Here is a 17621-nt window from a genome sequence, read left to right as displayed (position 1 = left end):
ACATGCCCACGCTTTTTCGGCACCTGGGGTACAAAAGGTTTGCCATCACTGTGTTATACAGTTCAACATGAATATATATTAACTGGCTTATAAATCCATTAAATAAATAAATAAATGAGCTAATTTCAACATGGGAAGATAATAGTATGAAGGGATATAAAAACAGCAAATAAAGCTTCAAAACATTAGGGAACTAAATGCATAAATACAAAATAATTTTAATGAAAGCTTTTTCTGGAATTAATATAATTACTGTAATTACTATACATATTAAAATAAAGGTTCCTAGCAAATTCAAAATACAATTTGAGCTCACCTCAAGCTCCTATTTACAATGCAATCCTTTACATGTCTACTCAGAAATAAGTACCATTGACTTCAATGGTACTTACTCACAGGAAAATGTTGTAGCTTTTGTCTACTTAAGTTAGTGAGATCCTTGTGCTTGATGCCTGCTGCAGAGATTTTATATTAGGCTCCAATTTAATTAGCTTCATCCTCAAGTCTCCTCGCTCAGTGATATCCAGTCAATTTCCTCAGTAGCAAATCATTTATAGCACTAAAGCCACATTTAGCTAAATATGAAGAGGGGAACGGTAACAACAGTTTTCTTGCAAAGAAGTTTTAAATTTTGGTATTTAGTTTGTGTCTCATCATAAAGCCATGCCATCGCTCCTTTTATATCATTTTGCAATTCCGAGAGTTCTTCTTGGCACTGCATTGAAACATCAGATAGATCCACCAGCACTGGCTGCACTATTATGTTGTAAAATCAATTTGTTTAAATCAGAAAATCTTTTAAATCAGAGGCCAGTGTTTTCAAATGATTCACAATGACAATTATAGCAGCATCAGTCACATCACATTTTTTAAAGCCAATGAAACATGTCAAATTTTTGTCAGAAATATGTTTTTGACATAACTCTAAAAATGTAATGAAGCCAAATATCTTCGTATTTGCATCAGCAAGGATTTTATTTGTTCATTGAAGTTGTTTATTCAACATATTCAGTTTTTCAAAAATATCTGCTAAATAACTCATAAGTGCTTTACCATCAATGTTTAGTAGGCTTGTCATTTAAAAAGTCACTAAGAACATCAAATAGTTCCATGAATCTTTTCAAACAATTTCCCTTTGAAATACAATTCTTACAGGGTCTGCATTTTTATCTTAACAAAATTGCTTGAAGAGCACCATCTGCTGCACAAGATGTTATGTTTTCCATTGATATATTATTGACATCCAAGTAATTGTTTAGTTTATTCTATATATCAGTAGCGGTTGTGGTGGTCTCTAATGATTTTCAGAATAACATTTCTTCAGCAAATTCACCTTTATCAATACATCTTGCATATGTTAGCAATACGAACTCATTGTCTCTTTGAGTTGATTCATCCATTTATACTTAGAATTTTATTGATTTCAGCTTTTCAACAAGTTGTGTTATAATATCTTCACTCATTTCATCTATTCTTCTCTAAAAGTATTGTTTCTGAATTGCATGGCTTTCACACATTTGTCATCTTTTTCCAGAACTGTTTTAAGAAATGCTGATATTTATGGTTTAATTAAATCCTCCTTTATGGTATGATTTTTTTCCCAGATTTAGCAATGAGTAAAGAAACTTTATTAAAAGAAGATAGAGCAGAAAAGGGGCAACTTGAAAAACATTCTTAACTTGTGAATAAGAAGGTTGTCATGAATAAAAGGGGGGTTGTAATCTATGATTCCTCCTACTCGCCCATTCGGTTTGAACCTGCAGCTTAGTGGGAAAATGCTTTGTAGTTCGATAGGTGGAGGTGAATGACATAGCAGCAAAGCCCACAAAAAATAGAGAGCAAGAGACTCTGCTAGTCCCAAGATCCTTAGTGGAAACATATCTGATAGGCTGGCAGTTGCTCCCTCCTACCCCTGAGAGATCCTTTTCAGACTCCCTCCTACCCCTGAGAGATCCTTTTCAGACTAGGCCCAGGGAAATGCATTTTAACAAAGAAAACAATAGGTAAATGAAACACAGCTATTTCATCACAAACATATAAGAACAATTAGTGGGTTTTCAAAAATTCAGTTAATAGCTCATTTTTTAATTGCCCCCATTTAAATATCAAATTGCCCCCCTGTAGGGGCAATTTGGGAACTACTGGCTTAGAGCATTCCCAAAGAGACCTATAAGTTTACTTGGACCTAAACACATTTTGAATGTAATCATTATTTTTATTCTCTGTACATATATCGATTGCAAACATACACCTCTTGATGCACCAACTCTTTGTGAATTTGGCTTGTCCACTTTTTTCCCCTCACTTTGCCTCTTTAATGAAAATAGAGTATTTCAGTTGTGGATTTTTCTTCTTAATTGAAATGAATAAGAAATAGTTTTAGATTAAATGCCTAAAGAGTGAACAAGAGTAATATGTGGCTTAAATGAATCATCACAGGAACATATTTCTTTAGCAGATTTACTTCAAACCGGTCAATTGTCTGTTCTCTTTGGAATTCAAATATAATCTTTTTAAATCTTTGCAAAATAAGAGTAATTTCTTGGCAGGGAGAGTGGCCCTAACAAATAATGTGGTGGCCTCATAACGTGTTTTTTTATCAGATTTCTTAAGCAGGGTGCAGAAGAATTGGTTATAACAATGAGGTTTTAGAAATAAATCCTCACCATTCTTTCATATTTTTAAAACCACTTCCTAATTTACTTGAAGGCTCCTCACTGATTATGCTGAGATTGCAAGCTAGGATGTTCAGTAAAGTAAACATGAGAGTTCTTTGAAGTGCCATTAGTAATTCAGAGGTAAACTTTTCTGTATACAGTGTTTGTAGAAAGTGTGCCACATTTAAAGCATTAAAGCAAAGCGTGCCAAGGTTAAAAGCAATCTACCGTGTTTCCCCGATAGTAAGACCATGTCTTACTTTCTTTTTACCCCCAAAAGCCCCACTATGTCTTACTTTCGGGGTATGTCTTACATTACCATCCCCGGAAGCGAGCCAGTTTATGCCCTGGAAACCAGCTACTCTTCCAGCCAAGGCACCTTTTGAGCGGCGTTGCAAAAAAAAAAACACACATCTTACGTCTCCCCTTCCCCCAACCCCGGCCTCTTTCACACAACCCGACCTCTTTCTTTCTCCTTCTCCGGCAGATCGAGCGCGCGAAGAGGCACCTCTCACCTTCCGCCGCTGCTGGCCGCCCGCCCTCTTTCGCCCAGTGCCGCTTGAAAGGACACCCCCCCTTGGCTTCTGCGATATGCCGGAGAGCCAGAGAAGGGGGCGTCCGGACCCCCCCACCCCCAGCAGAAGCCAAGGGAGGGGGGTCCTTTCAAGCGTCGCTGGGCGAAAGAGGGCGGGCGGCCAGCAGCAGAAGGCGAGAGGTGCCCCCTTCTCCGGCTCTCTGGCATATCGAAGAGTCACCTCTCACCTTCCGCCGCTGCTGGCCGCCCTATTTCGCCCAGCGTCGCTTCGGAAGCCGCCGAACGCCGTCAGGGAGGTGCTTGGCGAGCGGAGAGGCGGTCACCAAGCGCCCCCCTGATGGCATTCGGCGGCTTCCGAAGCGACGCTGGGCGAAAGAGGGCGGCCAGCAGCGGCGGAAGGTGAGAGGTGCCTCTTCGCGCGCTCGATCTGCCGGAGAGCCGGAGAAGGAGGCACCTCTCGCCTTCTGCTGCTGGCCGCCCGCCCTTTCGCCCAACGCCGCTTGAAAGGAACCCCCCCCCTTGGCTTCTGAGATATGCAGGAGAGCCGGAGAAGGGGGCGTCCGGACCTCCCCACCCTCAGCAGAAGCCAAGGGGGGGGGTCCTTTCAAGCGGCGCTGGGCGAAAGAGGGTGGGTGGCCAGCAGCAGAAGGCGAGAGGTGCCCCCTTCTCCGGCTCTCCGGCATATCGAAGAGGCACCTCTCATCTTCCGCCGCTGCTGGCCGCCCTCTTTCGCCCAGCGTCGCTTCGGAAGCCGCCGAACGCCGTCAGGGGGGTGCTTGGCGAGCGGCACTTGGCGAACGGAGAGGCGGTCACCAAGCGCCCCCCTGACGGCGTTTGGTGGCTTCCGAAGCGACGCTAGGCGAAAGAGGGCGGCCAGCAGCGGCGGAAGGTGAGAGGTGCCTCTTCGCGCGCTCGATCTGACGGAGAGCCGGAGAAGGAGGCACCTCTCGCCTTCTGCTGCTGGCTGCCCGCCCTCTTTCGCCCAATGCCGCTTGAAAGGAACCCCCCCTTGGCTTCTGCTGGGGGTGGGGGGGGTCCGGACGCCCCCTTCTCCGGCTCTCCGGCATATCGTACCGTGTTTCCCCGAAAGTAAGACATATGTCTTACTTTCGGGGTATGGCTTATTTTAGCCGACCCCCCTGAAACCCCCCATATGTCTTACAATCGGGGGGGTCTTACTATCGGGGAAACACGGTATGTATGATAGTAGTACAGTGCTGAGGCAAGAAAATTCTCTATTGTTGTGAACTGAAATAGTAATAGCAATAGCACTTGGATTTATATCCAGCTTCACAGTGCTTCGCAGCTCTCTCTAAGCAGTTTACAGAGTGAGCATATTGCCCAACAACCTGGCTCATCATTTTACAGACCTGGAAAGGATGGAAGGCTGAGTGCAGGGCCACCATCAGGAATTTTGGGGCCCCATACAGCCTAAGTGTCTGCCCCCCCCCTGGCCATTTTAAAACTACTGCCCCCCAAATCCGGTGCCATGCCCACCATGGCCACACTCCCTGGGCAAGCCCTCCCCCGGCCCTCTGAGGTCAAACACAGCCCTGATGTGGCCCTCAATGAAATTGAGTTTGACACCCCTGGCCTAGAGGCTAAATCCTATGAACAAGGGCTTAGAGAATGAGTATGTTTAACTCAATAAATAGAAAACTGAGGGGGAATATAATAGTAGTTTCCCAATCCTTAAAGGGCTGCCACAGAGCAGATGGCATCTATTTATTCTCCATGCCACCTGAAGGTAGTACAAGAAGCAATGGGCGGAACCTCACCAAGAAGAAATGCAATCTGGAAATAAGGAAAAACTTGGGACTGGGCGGCATAGAAATTAAAAAAAATAAAATAATAAATAAATAAATAAATAAATCAATCAATCAATCCCTTCTTTTTTATTAAAAGAAATTAATAGAAACATAGAAACATAGAAGACTGATGGCAGAAAAAGACCTCATGGTCCATCTAGTCTGCCCTTATACTATTTCCTGTATTTTATCTTAGGATGTGTTCTGTCTGGGTGCCCCCAGACTTCAACACCAACTGAAAAAAACAGCCAGATACGCTGGTACAAACAAAGGCACTTTATAGTTTGAAAAATAAACACAGAGAAAAACCTGTTCTTCCCAACAGGCAGGCTATGAGACTTCCCAGCAGAATCCTGATGGCCAGACAATACAGCAGACTTCTTGCTGGCACACCCACCACTGTAGAGAATAAGACCCACACCTTTCCCCCCCAAGGTTTCAGTATTCAAAGTCACAAACCAGAATTCCAAGACGCCAAAGATCACAGCCAGGTCCCAGGACTCCCAAAGATAATACTCCACAAGCCAGGAAGGGTGGGTCTGCCTTTTCAGCCTTTCCAGAGAGCACCACACCCAAACCCAGCTGTTGCCTCTTTAGTGCTGAAAGTACCTGGCTAATTGTCCCCTTCGTTGTGTTGCTCTTCTCTGCTGGAGATCGATGATTGCTTGTGCATTTTCATCTACGGAATCCAGGCTGCTTGCTGGGGAGAGCTCCCTCTCGGGGGACTCTGGCTATCCTCCCTCTCCCTCAGCCTGAGATTCCTCCTCCCCGTCTGCCTGAACCTCCTGTTCCTCATCCTCCCCCTCTGAGCAGGAAGCCGGCAGAGGATCAGCCGTTCCCTGAGGGGCCTCAGACGGAATCACAACAGGATGGATATATGTTTATCCCAGGCATGTTTAAATTCAGATACTGTGGATTTACCAACCACGTCTGCTGGAAGTTTGTTCCAAGCATCTACTACTCTTTCAGTGAAATAATGTTTTCTCAGGTTGCTTTTGATCTTTCCCCCAACTAACTTCAGATTGTGTCCCCTTGTCCTTGTGTTCACTTTCCTATTAAAAACACTTCTCTCCTGGACCTTATTTAACCCTTTAACATATTTAAATGTTTCGATCATGTCCCCCCCTTTTCCTTCTGTCCTCCAGACTATATAGATTGAGTTCATGAAGTCTTTCCTGATACGTTTTATGCTTAAGACCTTCCACCATTCTTGTAGCCCGTCTTTGGACCCGTTCAATTTTGTCAATAATAATTTTAAAAAACCAAAATCCATTACTATTAAAACTAAAACAACCAGCAAAACTATTAATAAAAACAGGTGAGGGCTGGGTTTTTTTCTCTGTTATTATTTAAGTGCTTTTACCATATGCTTTAAATCAAGAATCACTTCTCTCTCTGTTTCTCTCTCTTTTCTGTCATTCTCTGCCTCAATCATTTTCTCATTTCTCTTTTTTTCTCCCCTTTTTTCTATCATTTCTCTCTCTCTTCCTTCCACTCTTCTCTCTCTCTCTTTATTCCTCTCTTTCACTCTCTTCCTTCCTCTCTCATCTCTTTCTTTCTCTCTCTTTCTCTTGCTTTCTTTCTCTCTCACTCCCTTCCTCTCTCATCTCTTTCTTTCTTTCTTTCTTTCTCTATCTTGCTTTCTTACTCTCTACCTTCCTCTCTCATCTCTTTCTTTCTTTCTTTTTTTATTTCCTTCTCTCTCTCTCTTTCTCTCTCTTGCTTTCTTCCTCTTTCTCACTCTCTTCCTTCCTCTCTCATTTCTCTCTCTCTCTCTTTCTCTATCTTGCTTTCTTCCCCTCTCTGTCTTTCTTTCTCTCTCTCTCTTTCTCTATCTTGCTTTCTTTCTCTTTCTCTCACTCCCTTCCTCTCTCATCTCTTTCTTTCTTTCTCTATCTTGCTTTCTTCCTCTCTTCCTCTCTTCCTTCCTCTCTCATCTCTTTCTTTCCTTCTCTCTCTCTCTTTCTCTCTCTTGCTTTCTTCCTCTCTCTCTCTTCCTTCCTCTCTCATCTCTTACTTTCTTTCTCTCTCTCTTTCTCTATCTTGCTTTCTTCCTCTCTCTCACTCTTCCTTCCTCTGATCTCTCTCTCTTTTCTTTCTCTCTCTTTCTCTATCTCTCTTTTTCTCACTTTCCCTCTCTTGTTTTCTTTCTCTCTCTCTCTTGCTTTCTCTCTCACACTCTTTCTCTCTCTCGTTCTCTTTCTCTTGCTATCTCTTTCTCTCCCCCTATTTCTCTCTCTCTCTCTCCCTCTCACTTTCTCTCTATCTTGTTCTGTCATCACTCTCACTCTCTCTCGTTCTCCGGAGGCTGGCGAAAGTAATTTTCAATTACTTTCAATTGTAATTTTCAATTACAATCAACCTATCTCTCCTTCCTTCCTTTCCCCCCTCCCTCTTTTCCTTTCCTTCCTTCCCTTCCCCTTTCTCCTTCTTTCCCTTCTTCCTTCATTCCAACCAACCTATCTCTTCTTCCTGTTTCCTTCTCCTCCCTCTTCCCCTTCCTTCCCCTCCGTCTTTCCCTTCCTTCCCTCCCTATTTTTCCTTCCTTCCTTCCCTTCTGTGTCCTCCTGGCCCTCTCTTCCCCTCCCCTCCCTTTCCCCGATGAGGGCAGCCCGTAGAGTCACACCCATCCCGGGCCGAGTTACAAGAGCCGCAGCCGGGCGGGGAGCGCCCCACTCGCTTCGTTCCTGTAGCAGGGTTCGGTCGGGAGCCCGCTGGTCAGGGCTCGGTCGCCGCCACCCCTCCGCTCCCTTTCCCCGACGAGGGCAGCCCGTAGAGTCACACCCATACCGGGCCGAGTTACAAGAGCTGCAGCCGGGCGGGGAGCGCCCCACTCACTTCGTTCCTGCCGCAGGGCTCGGCCGGGAGCCCGCTGGTCAGGGCTCGGTCGGGAGCCCGCTGGTCAGGGCTCGGTCGCCGCCACCAGGAATCCAGGAAACCGGGGTCAGGGGACGGCGCCTGGAATGTCGGGCGCATGGGCTGACGCGCGCTCTCTCCACCCTCCTGCTGCCAGCCCAACCCGGAAAATTCAAAGTAAGAAAAACCTTCGCTCTTACTTTGAATGCTACGGGCGGGCTAGCAGGGAGATGGAGAGAGCGCGGTGGCCCCCGCTGTGAGAATCTGCAGGGAAGAGAGGCAGAGCGGACGGGCGGGCGAGGGCAGCGACGAGTAGCCACGGGGGCACGAGGAGGCTAGAGGCGCGGGGGCGGGGGCGGCTTCGTGTGCGCCCTTGGAAAAGGGTGTGCGGGGGGGATTTTGGGGGACGCTGGCGCACGCGTGCGAAGCCTACAACTTGCGCTTGTGTTAAATTTTGTTTCTTTCCTAAGCAGCCTTCTGTGTAAAAAAATCCATTTGGGAACGACTCGTTCCCAAATGGATTTTTTTACACAGAAGGCTGCTTAGGAAAGAAACAAAATTTAACACAAGCGCAAGTTGCAACCGCCACCCCGAAGGGGCTCCTACCTTTGCCGCAAGCTTTACTCTGGGACTGGAGGACCGCGCTGCCAAAGGCTCTGTCGGGGCTTCTTCGAGTCCTGCCTCGTGAGGGCCAGAGGGCCCGCCTTTTTCGTTGGTGAGGCAGGCAGCCAGCAAGAGAGGGCCGGTACTGCGCATGTGTGACGGCGGGCAAAACCGGGCCCCCCTCATGGCCGGGCCTGGTACACCACTCCCAGTAGTACCGCCCTATCGGCGGCCCTGGCTGAGTGAACCATGAGTTGGTCAGAATCAAACTCTTGGGACTGAGTAGTTAGCCTGCAATACTGCATTCCAACCACCGTGCCACCACGAAAGATAGAAATGATCGATATATAGATGTAAGAATGCATCAAAGTTCAACAATGTACCCAATTCTTACCTCCAATAGCAACAGTGTTGCTCTCCTTGTACAGAATTATTTTTTATTAATGCAGAATTCATGGAAAGATTATGTTTGAAATAATACATACCCTTTTTTTCCTCTTTATGATAGATCATGTATGAAAGAGGAACAAAAACTATACTTCTGATGTATTCTCTCATTTTGTTCTGTGATCAAGAAATGCATCTTCTAAGGGAAGAAAATATTTTTAGCTATAAAAGAATGGCCTAATATAATTGAGATTCATCCTTTTGCATGAAAGTCCTGCTTCTTATAATCACGGGTTGTACTTTTCATACATAACAAATGCAGTCTCTACATAGACTACAATTAGTTTTTTCCCCTTACATTGAGTTTTTTTCTCCCAACAGGTCAGCATAAAATCAAGTTCATTCCTGAGATGGTGGGGCCGATGTTAGAAATGACTTTGATTCCCGAAACTGAGCTGAGAAAAGCTACAATTCCCATATTCTTTGATATGATGCAGTGTGAGTTTCATTCCACCAGAAGTTTTCAGATGGTAAGAGCTGTTTTCTTAACAAAATGTGTTCGCTTTCATCAAGGTGAATGTGAAAAACTTGTTTAATATCAAGTTTTAAAATAGGCCTGCACTACTTGTAAATCCACAATTGTGTCTAGCAAATTCAATTTTGCAATATTTTTTTATTCCAGAGTTGTTTTTTGGGGAGGAGACATATAATATCATTGCCTTCCTACCCATGAATGTCATGGGACTCAAAAGGGATTGTCACCTCTGGGCTGGTCTGCTTTGACTGAGTACTTTCAGACTCAGCTTTGTGCTTCTTCTGTTTTCCCAACTAGGAAAACAGGACTTGGAACACCTGAAACAATGGTTTATTCAATTTCTGTATTTGGTGTGTGTGTTTGTATTTGGTATGTGTAGGAATTAATAGTCACTTTGAACAGGGGTAGGTTCCAACTTATTTGCGCTGGTTCTTTCCCTCCTGTGCCATGTGGCAAGCCTTGCATGCACGGCCATGGACAGTAAAGAAAAATAAAAAATAAAAATAAAAAAGCTGAAAAAATATGGTGACTGCATGTACAGTGTTGGAACTTGGCTTCTGCACATGCTCAGAAAAAAAAATTCAAAAAATTCAGAAATTAAATTCAAAAAATTCAAAAAAAGATGATGGCACCCACAAACTGGCACTGACTGATCCGATTTAGTGATGTCATGATGACATCACCAGTGGATCGCTACCGGTCTGGGTGGATGCCACCCCTGACTTTGAAGTAAATCATTTGAAATGAGTTTCTGAAAAGAACAGAAGGTAAGCTAGCTCTCTAAGGCCCTGAGGTTAGGGAAATGTGTTTGATTGGATTCAATCTTCATGTTGGAGACTTTTCCATATTTGGTGTATCTCTACCATAATTTTGCTAAAGTGCCAATAGAAAAACTTGGATGTTATTAATTTCCTACCATCTGTTTGCTTTGGCAAATCTTCCACTCTATGTTGACATCATTTTTATGACATTGGGTATTTTAGGCAGAAGTAGAGCCTTTGGGCTATGTTGGCATTCATATAAATGTGAATCCTGTTTTATCTCCGCTTTAGCTCATTTGGAAACTATCATGACTTTCCTACTTTAACATTTTCATTCAATGCAAGTATATTTCTCCAGTCATGTAAGTGGGGAGACATATCAACTGAAATGTTTATAAGCTGAATGTTTTGGACAAAAAAAAGGTCTCATATAGAACGAATTGAAATTTGTATTCTCGGTTTCATTTTGAGAATAGAAAAACCCTTAATTGTATAGAATAGCAATAGAGTAGTATACTATACACAGCACTTAGAGTAGTACAATAGACTTATAGTGCATTTAGAATTTATTCAGACCTGCTTCATTTTTTTCAATTTTGTTATGCTGCAGGCTGATTTTATAGTTGTTAAAATTATTATTATTATTATTATTATTATTATTATTATTATTATTATTATTATTTAAATAAAGTTTATTAAATATCAAATGGTAAAGTGGGGAAGGGGGAGGGGGTACGTAAAGTCAAGAGGATATGGGAAAATAAAAATATTGTTACATAGTAGTGGGTAATGATACTGCATGTCTTAAGCTGTACAAAAGGTTGTCTTTGCCATTGAAATAAGTATCTTATTGTTCAATTTACATTTCATAATATATGCATTAACGTATAAATACATACTAGCTGATAATAGGTAAGTAAAATTGATTTATGAGGAAGAAAGGAAACACGAAGAAGTTTAAAGATAGGAGGAGTAATTGAAGGAAGGGGAAATATAAATAGAAAAGGGTTGGGTAAGTGGGGGATGGGAAAGGGAAACCTGTGATCGCAGACGTTTTCAGGAGATACGACAAAGTAAAGTAATAGAATAGTGGGTGTATATGTAGAATGTGTATATATATACATATGACGGTCTTGGTATATTCGGGTTTCTTCCCGTGTAGGATTTTGACATTTTTGGCGACGTTTTGATGAGGTCTCACTCGTCATCTTCAGGCTGGTGTTTCTGTCCTTGTTCTAAGGCAAACACTGCGAGACCTGAGCTGCCTTCCTTCTATAAATACTGGTGGCTGGGTGTGGTTTGATGGCTCAGCAATTGCCTGCTGTGTAGAAACTTCCTGGTGAGTCAGTGGGGTAACATCTGGGGTCATTGATGTAGCTGAGGTATGCTGATTAGTTAATGGTTGTAGATTAGGCGTGATATCCTGAGTAGTTGGAACTTGCAGGCTACTTGATTGTTTTACAATGTGTGTTCTGAGTCTGGTTTCTATGGCTGGGATACGTTTGAGGGCTGGTTTCCAGATGTCTGGTAAGCGGGAGGTATCATCCCGCTTGTTCATATTTTGGGGATGTTTTTCTATCTCGATGTTTTTCTATCTTGAAGCCACCCAGCCAGCCACCAGTATTTATAGAAGGAAGGCAGCTCAGGTCTCGCAGCGTTCGCCTTAGAACAAGGACAGAAACACCAGCCTGAAGATGACGAGTGAGACCTCGTCGAAACGTCGCCAAAAATTTCAAAATCCTACACGGGAAGAAACCCGAATATACCAAGACCGTCATACCTGTACCTGTGAAAATCTACGAATATATATATATATATATATATATATATATATATATATATATATATATATATATATATATATAATGTTTTTAGCTACATACAGAATATAGTTGTCGGCTATAAATAAATTAACTGCCTTGAAATGGTCCTGGGTTGGGCCTAGAGGCAAAAAGGAGCTGTGACGTTCCTTCAATATACCAGGGTGATCCGACATAAAAAAACATACATATACATATATATATATATATATATATATATATATATATATATATAATGTCACATGTTTTTTTGCTGAATTTGAAAAATTATATAATAATATATAAAAGGATATAGAAGTTTAGTGTAAGGTTGAATGAGTAGTTATATTAGAATGTTATGGTAGGAATAATTATTTCCAATAAGTTTAAAGACGAATAAAGAGAAATATGTTACCAGAATCATTTTTGAATCAAGTTTTATTGTAGTCGGTATTGGAATTGTTTTATCAATACATATTGTTTTCACTTAAAATGGTCAAAAATGAAATGAGTTTATTACTTTTAGGAAATGAAGGATAGATATTTTTTTGCAGTAATACATTTATACAAGTTGCCCCATATTTTATAATAATCTGACTCCTTTTTGTTTTTAATCTCCATTGTAATTTTGGACATCTCCGCACATTCCATAATTTTAGTAATGATTGTTAACATTGAGGGAGTTTTTTCTTGTTTCCAACGTTGGGCATATGAAATTCTTGTAGCCCCTAAGATCTGTAAGATGAGATATTTTTCTGGTTTAGTAAGTTTCTGCCTAAATATACCTAACAAGTATGCTTCGGGTTTAAGTAGTAAATTAATCGACATAACTTGGTCTATTAAACTTTTAATGTTTTTCCAATTTTTTTTGGCATAGGTGCAAGTCCACCATAGGTGGTAGTATGTTCCTGATTTTATTTACATTTCCAGCAGTTAGGGGACAAATTTGGAAACATTCTGGATAATCTTGCTACAGGGAGGTGCCATCGGTAGAACATTTTCAATTGATTTTCTTTATAAGACATTGCTATAGTCATCTTATAATTTGTGGTCCATGTTTTTTCCCCATTCTATTAAATTAATCGTATAGCCGAAATTCTGGGCCCAGGTGATCATACATCCTTTAACTTGCTCTTCGAAATTGTCATACATTAGTAAATAAGTATATAATCTATACATCTGATTGGCTAGACAAGGTTTTCTTGTTTTATAGAAAAATGTATATAGAAAGAAGAAAGCAATTTGGCATAATGGTTAATAAGTTAGAAATATAATTGGTGTTGTACTTTTTGAAGGAACATTAAGGAGGGAATTTAATTAAAAGAAAATTATGTACCTGGGTGACAAAATTAGAAAAAAAAACTTTTGCAACTTTTTTGATGATTGATATTAGTTACTAACAAAATACTGCATTTTATTCATGGAAAATTAGATGGTGCACTATATTGTTTGAATGTATGTTGAGAGAAAATTTTTAAAAAATTTACATACACCCCTCCCCCAAAAAAGTGCTTCCTTCCTCCATCCCTCCATTCATTTCATTCTTCCTTCCTTATTCCGTCCATTTCTTCTTCCTTCCTTCCTTCCTTCCTTCCTTCCTTCCTTCCTTCCTTCCTTCTTTCCTTCTTTCCTTCCTTCCCTCCCTCCCCTCTTCCCTCTCCTTTTTTCCTTCTCTCCCCTTCTCTATCATTTGTTTTTTTCCTCTCCCTCGTTCCTTCCCTCCATCATTTTCTCATTTTTCTCTCCCTCCCTCTCTTTCTTTCTCTCTCTATCTTTCCCTCTCTTTCTATCTCTCCCCTTTCTTTCCCTCTCTCTCACCCCTCTCTCTTCTTTCTCTCTCCCTTTCTTCCTCTCTCTTTCTATCTATCTCACTCTTTATTTATTCTCTCTCTCTTTCTCTCCCTCTCTCTCTTTCTATCTCTCCCCTTTCTTTCTCTCTCTCTCCCTCTCTTTCTCTCTCTATCTCTCCCCTTCCCCCCTCTTCTTTCTCTCCATCTCTTTCTCTCTTTCTATGTCTCCCGCTTTCTTTCACTCTCTTTCTCTCTCCTTTTTCTTCTATTTTCTCTCCCTCCCTCCTTCCTTCTCTTTCTTTCCTTTATTTCTCCTGTGGATCTGCCCCACCATGGATGGACATTGGGCTGGTGATGGGCCGGTGGATCTGCCCTCCCTCCCATGGACGGCAATCGGCGGCACCGCCTCCGCACCTTTCCCTTGGCTCTGCCCCCATGGCAGCTACCATTGGTGTGGCTACAGCAGCGACTCCCCCAAGACCAGGCCTCACCAGCTGGTGCCTCTTTCCATGCAACTCCAGCCTTCTCCCGCCTCACCGCTGACACAGGCGGCGGGGACCACCCTTTCCCCCTACAGGGCCTCTTTGACAGCCCTTCCTGGCAGAGGCGCCACGTCTGCCTCCCCGCTGGCTCCCGCCGCTGCTGCACAGCTCTCCTCAGCCAAAGCCCTGCATTGACTCTTGAGAGGGGGCACCAGCTCTCGGTATCAGCAGCCACCATGGCACTGTTGTTGTTGTCGCGGCAGCTGCCATTCCGGGAATGGAGGAGTGGCATCTCCTCAGCTATCTTGGAGCAAGGGTGACTGTTCCTTCCCCCTCCTCCTGTTTCTCCACCCTCCACCCGCTGTCAGTGGCTTTCTATGGAGGAACAAGCTCGCCGGGAAAATTTGGAAGGCGTGAGGAAGGAAGCTCAGCTTCCGGTCTCGAAACTTTTTGCTCTTCACGCCCTCAGCAAAAAGTTGTGAGAAAAAGTTGAGCTTCCTTCTTCGCACCTTCCAATTTTTTACGCCCACCGGGGGGACGGAGACAAGGGGGGAAGAGGTTTGAGACCTCGGTGCCAGAATTTAAAATTCGTGCGCCAAGCTCTCAAATCTCCTGTGCTATAGCGCATAGCACAGATTAAAGGGAACAGTGACAACAAGTCTTAAAGTTGCCAAGTTTGAAGACCTCTGGCATAAGTATTTAGACCCTTTGCAATAACATGTAAAATAACATGTAAAATTTAGCTCTAATGCTTTCCATTTCTCTTAATAATTGTTGACATGTTTTTATACCTTGAATGGAGTAGACCTGTGGTAAATTAGATTGATTGGATATGATTTGGAAAGGCACACATCTCTCTATAGAAGGTATCACAGCTGACAATGCATACTATAGCAGAACATAAGCCACGAAGTCAGAGAAACTGTCTGCAGTGAACATAAGAAGAGACATGCTGAATCAGGCCAAAGTCCATCGAGTCCAGCATTCTGTGTCACACAGTGGCCCACCAATTGTACATGGGGATCTTGAGCAGAAAGAGAAGGCAAAACCCTCCCTTTCCCCTGACCCCCAACAAATGGTACCCAAGGGAATCCTGCATGCCTCAACCAACATAGAGGTGGTACTTGGACATCCGTTTCAATAACCACCGATACACTTGGCATCCATGAATCTGTTTAATCCTGCCTTGAAGCTATCCACGCTGACAGCTGTATTAAGAGTGCTAAGAAACAGGATTGTTGCAAGACAGGAAGGCTACAATAAAATTTTCTGCAGCACTGAAGTTTCCTAAGAGCACAGTGGCCTCCATAATTCTCAAATGGAACAATTTTGGCACAACCAGGATTCTTCCAAGAGCTGGTCACCTGATCAAACTGAGCAATTGGGGGGAAAGGGCCTTAGACAATGAATTGACCAAGAACCTGATGGTCTCTCTGATTGAGTTCCAGAGATCCTATATGGAGATGGGACAGAAGGACAACCATCATTGCAGCCCTCCACCAATCTGGGCTTTATGGAAGAGTGGCTAGATAGAAGCCTCTCCTCAGTGCAAAACACATGAAAGCCCACTTATAGTTTGTTCTTCACAGTCTGTGAGTCCTTCAGCTGCTTTTTTGCAAACTCCAAGTGGCCGTTCATGTTTTGCATTGAGGAGAAGCTTCCATCTAGCTATTCTTGCTAATCTGTTTAATAATATTATCTAATATGCAATATATACTTGAACTTAAACATCAAAATAAGATGTGTCTTATTTGTAAATGCCTATAATATAAGAGAGAAACATCACAAATACTGTAACTGCAAAATAAACAAATGGATAATACATGTGATTGCTAATGCAAAACTACTGATGCAAATAAAGAACCTCCGGCTTAAGTTCTATTATACAAAGCAGGTAATTGAATTGAAGCTGCCAGTGAGAACAGAGGATATTTCCATTCATTTTTTTAAGGTTGACATTAAATTATAATATCAACAAGGCAGCATTTTCTGACATAGTTGTCAGTTGTCTTCTATTTTTACCAAAATTTGAAAATTAATAATTTTCACTTGTGCTGTATAAAACAGAATGCTGGGGGGTGGGGGGGAAGCATTTAGAAGCCTTAAAGAAATATGGTAGAGGCTTGGGCAACCAATTTAGAGATAAATGATTGCCAAGCTCATAAATGGAAAGGCGACAGGACATCAAATCTAAATTTCTCTCAGTGATCCATAAAGATATTACATTATCCCAAAGGATCAATGCCCAGATAATTCTCAAAGTAATCTAGTATTTTGGAGGCAAAGCAAGTGTGAACCTCTTTTGAAATCTTGCCAAATTCCAGTTGTAATGAACTGTTAGCTGCATAGCAGGGCATAGATAGAAAAGACACAGCAATTTCTTGAGGAGCCACTTTACAACATTTGGAGGCTTAAACACTCAGGGGTGGGTAACTTATCTCGCTGCTGGTTCATTTCCTCCTGTGCTGCGTGGGCGCGCTCGTGCACATGTTCAGTGGCAAAAAATAAAAAATTAAAATGGAAAAAAATTCTGAGGCACTGTTTCTGGCTCATTAAAATAGAATAGAATAGAATAGAATTTTTTATTGGCCAAGTGTGATTGGACACACAAGGAATTTGTCTTGGTGCATATACTCTCAATGTACATAAAAGAAAAAGATACATTTGCCAAGAATCATGTGGTACAACACTTAATGATTGTCATAGGAATCAAATAAGCAATGAAGAAGCAATATTAATAAAAATCTTAGGATATAAGCAACAAGTTACAGTCATACAGTCAACATGGGAGGAAATGGATGAAAGGAATGATGAGAAAAACTAGTAGAATAGAAGTGCAGATTTAGTAGAAAGTGTGACAGTGTTGAGGGAATTATTTGTTTAGTGGAGTGATGGCGTTCGGAAAAAAACTGTTCTTGTGTCTAGTTATCTTGGTGTGCAGTGCTCTGTAGCAACGTTTTGAGGGTAGGAGTTGAAACAATTTGTGTCCAGGATGTGAGGGGTCAGTAAATATTTTCCCCGCCCTCTTTTTGACTTGTGCAGTATACAGGTCCTCAATGGAAGGCAGGTTGGCAGCAATATAGGTGAAATGGCTGAGTCATCTGCATACAATAAAATGGTTCTACCAATCAAAATGTAGAGGAAAAATCTGAGAGGTCTTACACCAATTTCACAGTTGATGTACAATTTTTTTTTTAAAAAAAGTTCCAAAAATACAGCACTACTTCACTCCTTTCTGAACACATAGTGAAAGGAAAGCTGTAGAATACCCTTGAAAGCCATATCAAACTTGCACTATATTGTCTCATGGAATTAAGTAATTAAATGGGGACACATCTGTTGATGGAGTTAGAGACCAGGCATTGCAGGATGCTAAGATGTCTGACTGCTTTCACAGTGGTTTATTGC

The 17621-nt window shown here is 42.3% G+C and overlaps 1 protein-coding gene across 4 annotated transcripts in view; it reads left to right on the top strand.

The window, feature by feature from the left end:
- The window catches only part of DOCK1 (dedicator of cytokinesis 1), a 466948-nt gene that overhangs the window by 313307 nt on the left and 136020 nt on the right, over window positions 1-17621 (top strand). For all 4 annotated transcript variants that reach the window (XM_070752482.1, XM_070752481.1, XM_070752480.1 and 1 more), the window contains exon 33: window positions 9228-9376. In XM_070752482.1, coding sequence (XP_070608583.1) covers window positions 9228-9376 — 149 coding nt within the window. The remainder of the gene's footprint in view (window positions 1-9227; window positions 9377-17621) is intronic.

This window comes from Erythrolamprus reginae, chromosome 5, assembly GCF_031021105.1.
Source record: "Erythrolamprus reginae isolate rEryReg1 chromosome 5, rEryReg1.hap1, whole genome shotgun sequence".
NCBI lineage: Eukaryota > Metazoa > Chordata > Lepidosauria > Squamata > Dipsadidae > Erythrolamprus > Erythrolamprus reginae.
This window is presented reverse-complemented; position numbering and strand designations above follow the sequence as displayed.